At 53.5% G+C, this 11,101-nt stretch overlaps 1 protein-coding gene across 2 annotated transcripts; it reads left to right on the top strand.

Annotated features, from left to right (window-relative positions):
• The first annotated feature begins 709 nt into the window (after positions 1-709).
• Positions 710-10,826, top strand: C1R (complement C1r). 2 transcript variants are annotated; one of them, XM_069491163.1, is made up of 11 exons: positions 710-800; positions 1,495-1,723; positions 3,210-3,402; positions 3,724-3,870; positions 3,968-4,164; positions 4,451-4,598; positions 4,703-4,824; positions 6,884-6,962; positions 7,320-7,475; positions 9,456-9,530; positions 9,920-10,826. In XM_069491163.1, coding segments are annotated over exons 1-11 (2,115 nt in total). In that variant the 5' UTR covers positions 710-798; the 3' UTR covers positions 10,687-10,826. The 2 variants fall into 2 exon arrangements, with proteins under 2 accessions (XP_069347264.1, XP_069347263.1); XM_069491162.1 differs by lacking the exon at positions 710-800 and adding an exon at positions 1,323-1,401.
• The last annotated feature ends 275 nt before the right edge of the window (positions 10,827-11,101 follow it).

The raw sequence follows: 11,101 nt of genomic DNA, 5'->3' as shown, positions 1-11,101 counted from the left end.
TTGGCTTAAGCCCTGGCCACTGTGCCCACCAGATGCTGAGGAAACAGGATGTTCTACCCGCCCGCCAACCCCCGCAGCTGCTCTGGCCCTTGTAAGAGCCGGTTCATTGGCAGGCCCCAGTTCACTGAGCTGGGGAGGGAGGGTCTCAAAGCCCAGTGCTACTTGAGGGCGACCCTGACATAGCAATTGTCATTCAGGAGTAAGACAGGCCAGGGCCTCGAGGCAACCGAGCTCCATTCTCCTCTGTCCATTCCCACCTGCCTGTCTCCCGTCCGCTGTTCCTGGCACTTCACCTGGGCGCGGAAACCCATGCCAGTCCTGCATAAGAGCAGGAAGAACGGGGTCAATGGAAAAAGGTGGTCAGAGAAGCGAGGCCCTGCAACCCGTGATTCCACATTGCCTTTTGGGTGGGAACCTTTAAACACAGCGGCGGCCCCAGGAAAGCCTCCAAAGGAACGGAGAACGTCCATCAGATTTAGAGACTGAGGACGCTAGGCCTCCAACCCAAGGCTCTCCAGTTCCTAAAACTCCCAACCCCCCTTCCTTAACCCTTCCCATGTGGACCAGCAGGTGGCGCCACCAACAGGGGTTTCAAAACCAAAACTAAATTAAAGTGGAAACTCAGATTTTTTTGTTTATGCAAATAGTTCGTTCCCTACAACATCCCTCCGGGAATGGCCCCCCCACACCCCCCACATTCCCTCCCCTTCCCTCCTCCGCATGCTGCCCTCTCCCTCCACACACAGCGCGTGAAGTCGCTGTCAGGAGAGCCCAGGATCCCCAAACGGGCCCTGAGAAATGTGAGTAAGGCTGCTGGGCACTGGGAGGCAGGGGGGAGGCAGGGGGAGGCAGGGGGGAGGCAGGGGAGAAGCCGGGCACAGCAGGCAATCCAGGTCCGTTCTGGGAGGCAGGAGCACCCTCCCCCACCATACCTCATCTGTCCCACTGTGCCCACGCCTGCGTGCACACAGCGCGTACCCCATCCCTCTCCTGAGGACCAGAGGAGACCTGAGACAGGGGCTGATGCCACCTTCCCTTTTTCCCTCTGGGCTCACAGCAGGGAGCAGCGAGGGGAGGGGACCCCTGCCTGGGAGGGACCCTCTGTGAGTGTGTCTCACACGCCATCAACACTTGCTCCCAGAGGCCTTTGCTGCACCTTTGGGAGCCCTTTCAGAGAGCCATGACTGGAAGCCCTCACCCCCAATTAATTGATCCCGAGCCAGTCCTATTCCTGGAAGGGAAGGTGAAGGGGGGGCTGGGCAGGCAAAGAGGCTGGGGAGGGACTGCGATGAGAGTGTGGTGACCTCTGGACTGGACACTGCCCTGGGGAGGGACACTCCCCACCCCCACCGAGAACATCTCTGTGAGGTCCAGGATGGGCAGAGAAGAGAATGGACAGCGGTATGGCCATCCCATCCCCCACCTGGCCACAGCCCAGACGGCAAGGGGCTACACCCCCTCCAGCCCCACCGACACCCTCTTTTCTTTTGGCAGGTGGCTCTTGTACCTCCTGGTGCCCGCCCTGTTCTGCAGGGTGGGCAGCTCCAGACCGACCCCTCAGAAGCTCTTTGGGGAGGTGACTTCTCCTCTGTTCCCCAAGCCGTACCCCAGCAACTTCGAGACAACCACTGTGATCACAGTCCCCCCAGGATACAGGGTGAAGCTCGTCTTCTGGCACTTTGACCTGGAGCCTTCCGAAGGCTGTCTCTATGACTATGTCAAGGTAGGCGTCAGGGTGGGGGGGGAGACGAAGCGAGGCCCCCTGTGCAGCATCCCCAGTCCGGGACACTGCCCCAGCCCTGTGAAAGCTGAGGGCCAGGTGGAACTCTGAGAGTCAGGTGATGCCCTGGGCAGGGGGTGCCGGCTAGTTTAGAGCCCCCTCAGGGAGCACTGAAGGGAGAAACACAGAGGAGGGAGGGACAGGTACCACTCTCAGGAAAGTCATGATTATAGGAGTCAGAAAAACCTTCCCCATCTGCTGACTAGCTGGGAGTTTTTGGGAAACCACTCTGCCTCAGTTTCCCCGTTTCCATGCAAAATATCACCATGGCTGGGATAGGAATGCAGGAACATGAGGAAGAGAAATGTGTGCTCTGGCGGGGCAGGCATAGCCTTTTGCAAAGACACGGGGCTCAGTCCCCTCACCTCTGTGACAACTAAGGGTACCTTCCTGGTCCCATCTTTCTATAACCAATAAAAATGAGCTTCGGGACTCAAGCAGAGCCTGTGAATGTCGATGACTACCGTTCCCTGCAGGTTGAGAGAACACCATGAAAATGGCATGTCTTCCTAGCCCGGAGGACTTGGCAAGTTTGCAGTGTTGGGGGAGGGGGTTTGGTGGCAGGGAGAGTGGGGAATGGAGGGAGAGAGTCTTCTGCTTTTGCAGGACTGAGGCATCTGTGAGGAGAGGGACAAGGGGAGCTCAGAGATGATTGCGGATGCCAGGCCGGTGGGTCCCAGGGCTCGGGCTCAGCTGAGCCTATCAGGAGGCATGGCTGGGTGCGAATGGCTTGAACAAGGTGAGGTGGAGATAAGAAGACAGAAATAGGCCAGGCACAGTGGCTCACGCCTGTAATTCTAGCACTCTGGGAGGCCAAAGTGGGAGGATCACTTGGGGCCAGGAGTTTGAGACCAGCCTGAGCAACATATAGAGACCATCTCTACAAAAAACAGAAAAATAGCTGGGCACAGTGGCATGTACCTGTAGTCCCAGCTACTCAGGAGGCTGAGGCAGGAGGATCGCCTGAGCCCAGGAGTTTGAGGCTGCAGTGCACTGCAGATGGCCACTGTATTCTAGCCTGGGTGACAGAGCAAGACCCTGTCTCAAAAAAAAAAAAAAAGAAGAAGAAGACAGAAATGAAGTCGAACAGTCCAGACTGTAGAAATGAAGGGATGATAAAGGCTGGGTGGAGACAGCCGGGATTCGAGTGGGAGAAGGACATGGAGGTGGTGGGGATGAAGAAATACCCAAAACTTGCTTGGGGAGCAGAAATCCGGGAAGGGGTGATGTACCAGGCACGGGACAGCACGCAAGGAGTGAGTCCATGGGAGACTCGGGCGGCAGATGAGAGTCACCTGGAGGAGTCTGCAACAGCCAGAGCCATTGTGGAGCCTGACACACTCTGGGCAAGAGAAGGAGGACGGCCACTGCCCTGCCACACGGACACAACTCCCTAACAGGCTTCTTCCTGCCCCTGTCCCTCCACCAGATCTCTGCTGATAAGAAAAACCTGGGGAGGTTCTGTGGGCAGCCGGGTTCTGCACTGGGCAACCCCCCGGGAAAGAAGGAATTTATGTCCCAAGGGAACAAGATGCTGCTGACCTTCCACACGGATTTCTCCAACGAGGAGAATGGGACCGTCATGTTCTACAAGGGCTTCCTGGCCTACTACCAGGCTGTGGGTGAGTGGTCCCCGAGGGGAGGCCCTTTTGTCTGGCCTCCACCATACTGAATGGGGGCCAGGAAAGGGGAATCTGGAATCCAAAGAAGCCAAAAGCCTGGCTTTCCTTGTTCCTCCCCTCAAGAGAGCTTTTCCAAAAGGAGCTGTCAGCCTGGCTTCTGTCCCCCTTGGGCAGCCCCCAGAGAGCGCTAGAGAGGCCCGGAGGTCCTGGTGGCTGCACCGCCTTTGTCTTTAGGCCTCTGGCAAGTGCCCTCACTGAGACCAGAGTCACTACAGAAGTCTCCTAGCAGGAGTTTAACCCTCCTTCCCGACTCCCTCCCAGACCTCGATGAATGTGCTTCCCAGCACAACTCGGCTGAGCAGGAGCCCCAGCCCCGGTGCCAGCACCTCTGTCACAACTACGTCGGTGGCTACTTCTGTTCCTGCCGCGCAGGCTATGAGCTCCAGAAGGACAGGCATTCCTGCCAGGGTGAGCCGGGGCGGGTGTGGGAGGCAGGCCGGGACGGGGACGGGCTTTCTGGGCCAGCCAGAGCAACCCATGACCACCTGCTTCCCTGCCCTGTCAGCCGAGTGCAGCAGCGAGCTGTACACAGAGCCAACGGGCTACATCTCCAGCCTGGAGTACCCCCGGCCCTACCCCCCGGATCTCCGCTGCAACTACAGCATCCGCGTGGAGCGGGGCCTCACCCTCCGCCTCAAGTTCCTGGAGCCTTTCGACATTGATGAGCACCAGCAAGTACACTGCCCATACGATCAGCTACAGGTACGGCCGTCCTGCCCCCGGAGACCCTTCCTCTCCTTCCCACCCCCACTCGGCTCCCCTCTGCCCATCTGGGACGGGACAGACCAACATCACACACGGGCTGGGCAAGTTCCCACTCAACTGGAACTGGGTGGTGGGCAAGGGGGTCCCTTTTCACCTTCAACAGAAAACATGCACAAGGCAGGATTCCACCACCACCACCCCACCCCGGCCACCAAGCTGACACGGCTGGCCCCATGTATAAATGTCTGTGCCGGAGAGATAACCCTCCTCCCTCCCCCACTAGATCTACGCCAACGGGAAGAACATTGGCGAGTTCTGTGGGAAGCAAAGGCCCCCCGACCTGGACACCAGCAGCAATGCCGTAGATTTGCTGTTCTTCACAGATGAGTCTGGGGACAGCCGGGGCTGGAGTCTCCATTACACCACTGAAAGTAAGGTTGCCTGAGGCCGTCCCTTGCTGGCCAGCAATTAGGAGGTGGGGGGAAGGAAGGACAAGTGGCTCTGAAATAAACATGCCCTCTGGTCTCCCCAACAGTCATCAAGTGCCCCCAGCCCAAGACCCTAGACAAGTTCACCATCATCCAGGACCTACAGCCTCAGTACCAGTTCCGTGACTATTTCATTGTCACCTGCAAGCAAGGCTACCAGCTCGTGGAGGTAAGAGCCCAGGGCTGAGGGGAGACAGCTGGCCCAGCATCCCAGAAGGCATTCAGATAGGTAGGTCCACAGTGGCTTCAACCTCGCCCCCAGCTGGAATCAGAGATGTTTGAGCTGGAAGGGTCGCTTGGTCCACCAGCTCTCAAACTTCACTGCACATCAGAAACACTTAGAGAGTTTTAAAAGCACTGCTGTCTGGGCCCCCTGCTAGGGACTCTGATTCCATTGGCCTAGAGTGCAGCCGGGACATCAGGATTATTTAAAGCTACTCAGGTGATTCTAATGCACAGCCGAGTTTAAGAACTACTGACCTCATCCATAACTCACTGTAGACTTAGGAACTGAAAAGGCGGCGTGGAGATGTAGTAACTCACTCAGCATCACACAGTGACTCTGTACAGCAGGGACCGAGACCCAAGTCTCCCACCTCCTGCTCCAGGGCTCTCTCATGCACACTGGTGGTCCCACCCTAAGCCCACCATCTGTCCTCAGCTTTGCGGACTCAGGAAGGAATGTGGTTTTATCCATTGGCCAATCTCACAAAAGCTGGAAAACTAAAATGCTGTTTTTAAAAACACAATTGGAGTTTCCCAGCACAAGGACCCAGGACTGAACGTGCCATCCCTGTTCAATAGGTCCACTGGGAAAACCTAATCAGAATCAGAGAAAAGACCTATGGTGTGTCCTCAAGTAGTAGTTAATTCATTCAGCAAACATTTTAAGTGTCTGCTGTCAGGCAGTGTTCTAGACGTTGGAGGCACAGTAAAAAGACACCCATGTGTATCCACACAGCCTCCACGGAGCTCACGTTTGAACGTTGCATCACGGGGAGTTCGCCTGACTCATTGCCCTTGATTCCAAGAGGTGTCCGGCTACCCAGGAGGATCGGGTGGGCGTCCTGGTCCAGAAGACTGGAGACCCACAAACCCTTTGCTCGTGTTAGGACCCTCCCTTTTTGGCACCACCACCTTGACATTTGTCATTCATGTCATGGAATTTAAAGCAAGTCACACAGTTTTTCACATTATTTACATTTCACTCACACACATTGTTTTTTGTTTTTTGTTTTTTTTTCCCGAGACGGTCTCACTCTGTTGCCCAGGCTAGAGAGAGTGCTGTGGCGTCAGCCTAGCTCACAGCAACCTCAAACTCCTGGGCTCAAGCGATCCTCCTGCCTCAGCCTCCCGAGTAGCTGTGACTACAGGCATGTGCCACCATGCCCGGCTAATTTTTTCTATATATTTTTAGTTGCCAGCTAATTTCTTTCTATTATTAGTAGAGATGGTGTCTCGCTCTTGCTCAGGCAGGTCTCAAACTCCTGAGCTCAAGCAATCCTCCCGCCTCAGCCTCCCAGAGTGCTGGGATTACAGGCGTGAGCCACCACATCCGGCCCAGACACATTCTCTTGCAATCTTTTCCAAGGTTAACGCCCTGGAATGATTTTTAGCCTTACTAAAACTCACTCATATTGTCCAATAACTTGTCATTTCAGAGGGTGCCATTTTCTGGTCTTGTCCGTGCTATCTATGCAATTGCAACAGCGCTTAGCATATGTGAGCTCCTCAGGCTCCTCTGAAAGGGGCGAGATGGCACTAGTTATTTCGGAAAGACCTTTGCCCTTAAGAAAACTGCAAGCCAGGAGAGGTCAGGTGCTGTAGGCCCAGCCCAGCGGGGCGCGCCAGCCAGGGAAATGGGGTTCTGCTCTGGAGCAGAGGCTTTGGTTTCACTACAGAAAACACTCAGCCTGGCTGGTGGCTTCTTAAAATTATAAAGTGTGGGGTTTGACTGGACCACAGTGGGTACAGGCCAGAGTCTAGAGAGAATTACTGGGCCTAACAATTGGCGCTTGCTCTGACTTTCTGCTCTGTGACTTGGTGCTCCTGTCTGGAACTCAGGCTGTGGAGAAGGAAGAAGGAGCACACCCCTAGGGGAGGGCTGGTGGCTGAGAGCCTGCGAGATGTCTTTGCAATCAGTCCCTCTCGCTCCTGTGTGGGACGGGCAGGGAGGGGAGCTGTAGCCCTCCCGCTGCTGATTGCACCTCTAACCTCTGCTCACACAGGGGAACCAGGCGCTGCTCTCCTTCACGGCTGTCTGCCAGGATGATGGCACATGGCATCGCGCCATGCCCAGGTGCACGAGTAAGTCACGATTCAGAGCTTTGTCTGTCCCTGGGGTCCTCCCACTCCTCAGCTTTGGGGACCTGGACTGAGAAGGAGAGAGGGGTCCAGATTAAGCCTCTCCCCAAGAGACCCTCCCCCTGACTTGTCCTGGGAAGCCTATGGCCCAGTGAGCCCTCATCTCAGCAGGACTGACGGCTGTGTGCCCAGAACTCAATTTCACACCATCCAACTCCCGTCCATTGCAAGTGCCCTCCCTACTGGCCATATTTCTCTAAGATTCTCCACGTGTTCTGAGGGCAGAAAACTCACATTCCCTCCAATGAAGCTCCAGCACAGTCATTGTCAGCTCTCATACGGCCTTGTGTTGTCTCCAAGTCAAGGACTGTGGGCAGCCCCGAAGCCTGACTAATGGGGCCTTCCGTTACACCACCAAAAACGGGATGAACACCTACCAGGCGCGTATCCAGTACTACTGCAATGAGCCGTACTACAAGATGCAGACCAGAGCTGGCAGCAGTGAGTCCGAGCGAGGTAGGGACCGATGCAAATGGCAATCTTCTCTCTTCCTCTTCTTGGGACATTCTCTGCGATTTCTCCCAATAGAATCCCTAGGGGATGTATATTAAGGTATCTGCCCAGGGCACTGGCTTCAGGGGCCTAAATTATAGTGCCAAGAGTAATCTAGAAAGTTTAAAGGAGGAGGCACCTGAGCTGATACAAAGAAAAGACTTGACTCTCATAGACATTCAGCTCACTCTCACCACTACCACCATCACCACCACCACCACCATCACCACCACCACCGCCCTACCACCATCACCACTACCATCACCACCATCACCACTAACACCACCACCACCACCATCACCACCATCACCACTAACACCTCCACCACCACCATCACCACCACCACCGCCCTACCACCATCACCACTACCATCACCACCATCACCACTAACACCACCACCACCACCATCACCACTAACACCACCACCACCACCATCACCACTAACACCACCACCACCACCATCACCACTACCACCATCACCATCACCACCAACACCACCACCACCACCATCGCCACTAACACCACCACCACCACCACCACCATCACCACCACCACCCCACCACCATCACCACTACCATCACCACCATCACCACTAACACCACCACCATCATCACCATCACCACCACCATCGCCACCATACCCCCACTGCTACCATCACCACCACCACCACGATTACCAGTAATAACACCATCATCACTACCAACAGTACCAACACCAGCACAATCACTGCCAACACCATCACTACCAATAGCAATACCTCCAACACCAACTCCAACATCACCATCACCACCAATACCAACACCACCATTACCAACAACACCACCATCACCACTAACACCAACACCACCATTACTAACACCAACATCACCATTACCACCATCAACACCACCATCATCATCACCATCACCACTCCCACCACCATTACCACCATCATTGCCACCATTACCACCACTACAAATATGTCAGTGAGACTTCCCCCACTATGCTTCCCCCTCAAGCTAGTATGTTGTGATATTTTGCATTTAATTTTACTAAATGACTCTCAAACTCATCTATGGGTATCTTTAAAACTTTTTTTAAATAAAAGAAATCATATGTATTGTAGGTTTGAAACATGTTAAAAAGGAAAAAAAATCTGGGTTATATATGGTATTTATTAAGAGCTTGGCTTTGGATTCAGATAACCCTCCCTTTGCATCTTGGTTCTGGCACTTAGAAGTTACGTGACCTTGTACAAGTTATTTAAGCTCAGTTTCCTCATCTGTAAAATGAAGATAATGCATACGTGAACGTGTCATTATGGTGCTTAAATAGGATAATGCAGATGAAGTGCTTAGCGACAAGCATGCACACTGTCAGCAATTAGAAAATGAAGCTACTGTTATCCACAATCTCACTACCAAGATTGTAATCACTGATAAGATTTTGGTATATTCCTCTGGTTTTCATGTCTACTTTCACAAACAGGGATCACATCAAACATATAGTTAAGTCCAGCCTGAGCAACATAGTGAGACCCCATCTCTACAAAAAATTTTTTAAAAATTAACTGGTGTGGTGGCATGCACCTATAGTCTCAGCTACTCGGGAGGCTGGGGCAGGAGGATCTCTTGAGCTCAGGAGTTCAAAGCTGCAGTGAGCTACGATAGTGCTACTGCACTCCAGCCTGGACAACAATGCAAGATCCTGTCTCAAAAAATATATATATATATATATGGTTAAGTATTCTGATTTTTTTCACTTATCATTAAAACAAAAATATATGTGTGGAACTTCTTATCACTTTCGATATTCTATCCTTCCAGATTTGAACCTTTGGTCTTTGACCCCTGCCCATGTTGAGTCCTCATGGCCCCACTCCCTGTAGAGCACACTCAGTGCCCATTGGCCTCTGGTTTCTTACCCACCACCTCCCAGCTTGATTCTAGCCTCCTCTCCCCTCAGGGATATACACTTGCACGGCCCAGGGCATTTGGAAGAATGAGCAGGAGGGAGAGAAGATCCCTCGGTGCTTGCCAGGTGAGCGGGAACCCTCTGGGCCATCCCCAGGGTCTTTCGCAGCGCTGCAGGGCCTCAGAAGCATGGCAGAGAAAGGAGACAGAGCAAGGACAGGGGAGGGGAGAGAGGGACGGAGGGACAGAGAACTGGATGCAGTCCTGACATTCCAGCATTTTCACGGAACAGATTGGAAATCAGGGAAGACAAACAGTAAGAGAAAACCCCGGGAAGAAATAAACAAGAGCAAGGAGAAGCAGCTGACAGTAGGCCAGGGAAGGGGTGCGGGAATGGGAGGGAAGAAGAAAGGGCCGAGAGCCAGGAGGGGGGATGAGGGGCCTGACTGACCACATAGGGAAGAGGGGCAGGAGCTGGAGCTGACTCCTCCGTGTCTTCCCCTCCCTCCTCCTCAGTATGCGGGAAGCCTGTCCACCCCGTGGAACAGAAGCAGCGCATCATCGGAGGGCAAAAGGCCCAGCTGGGCAACTTCCCCTGGCAGGCGTTCACCAACATCTACGGGCGCGGGGGCGGGGCCCTGCTGGGCGACCGCTGGATCCTCACGGCAGCCCACACCCTCTACCCCAAGGACCAGGACATGCAAAACAACGCCACCGTGGACGTGTTCCTGGGCCACACTAGTGTGGAAGAGATCACAAAGATGGCGAATCACCCCATCCGCAGGGTCAGCATCCACCCAGACTACCGTCAGGACGAGTCCCACAATTTTGAGGGGGACATTGCCCTGCTGGAGCTGGAAAATAGTGTCACCCTGGGCCCTAACCTCCTCCCCATCTGCCTCCCCGACAATGAGACCTTCTATGACAGGGGCCTCATGGGCTATGTCAGTGGCTTTGGGATAATGGAGGAGAAGCTCTCTTATGACCTCAGGTTTGTCCGTCTGCCCGTAGCTAAGCGCGAGGCGTGTGAGAGCTGGCTCCGGAAAAATAAGAGGAATGATGTGTTTTCTCAGAACATGTTCTGTGCTGGGGACCCAAGTCTGAAGCAGGATGCCTGTCAGGGGGACAGTGGGAGTGTTTTTGCAGTGAAGGACCAGGACGATCGCTGGGTGGCCACGGGCATCGTGTCCTGGGGCATCGGGTGCAGCAGGGGGTATGGCTTCTACACCAAACTGCTCAACTATGTGGACTGGATCAAGAAAGAGATGGAGCAGGAGGGCTGAGCCCAGAATTCACGAGGTCAGAATGCAGAGAGCAGTGTGTTCAAAAACATTGTCTGACCAGTTGTCGATAACCACTGAGAGTCTTTATTAAAATCACTGATGCAGAAAGACGCTGTGTGAAATAAACTCTCTTTCCTATAGTCCCACCCAGGTTCTTTACCTGAAACAACCCACAGGGCAGCTTTCTTTCCTCCAAGGATTGCAGAGGATATAGTTCTCAGTCTCCGGTTATCCTTGTCCATATTTTTACCATTGGGTAATTGAATAAAATCCTTTCCAAATAAAATTGTTTTGAGAAATTCTAGTGAGTAAAATGAGTCAAAAGTTGTATTTAATTAGTAGAAAATATTTAGTAAGGTCATATTTAAAATATTTACTTAAGAAGGCAATGGGAACAATGAAGTTTACACATACA

Source organism: Eulemur rufifrons, chromosome 16 (assembly GCF_041146395.1).
Source record: "Eulemur rufifrons isolate Redbay chromosome 16, OSU_ERuf_1, whole genome shotgun sequence".
In the NCBI taxonomy this organism is placed as follows: Eukaryota; Metazoa; Chordata; class Mammalia; order Primates; family Lemuridae; genus Eulemur; species Eulemur rufifrons.
This window is presented reverse-complemented; position numbering and strand designations above follow the sequence as displayed.

What these genes read in the sequence shown, in the direction of transcription:
- C1R (XM_069491162.1), top strand. Translation starts at nt 1,376, where the DNA reads ATGGGCAGAGAAGAGAATGGACAGCG. An exon ending in TCTCCATTACACCACTGAAA is followed by an intron (nt 4,599 to 4,702) that starts GTAAGGTTGCCT and finishes TCTCCCCAACAG; the next exon opens with TCATCAAGTGCCCCCAGCCC. An exon ending in GATCCCTCGGTGCTTGCCAG is followed by an intron (nt 9,531 to 9,919) that starts GTGAGCGGGAAC and finishes CCTCCTCCTCAG; the next exon opens with TATGCGGGAAGCCTGTCCAC.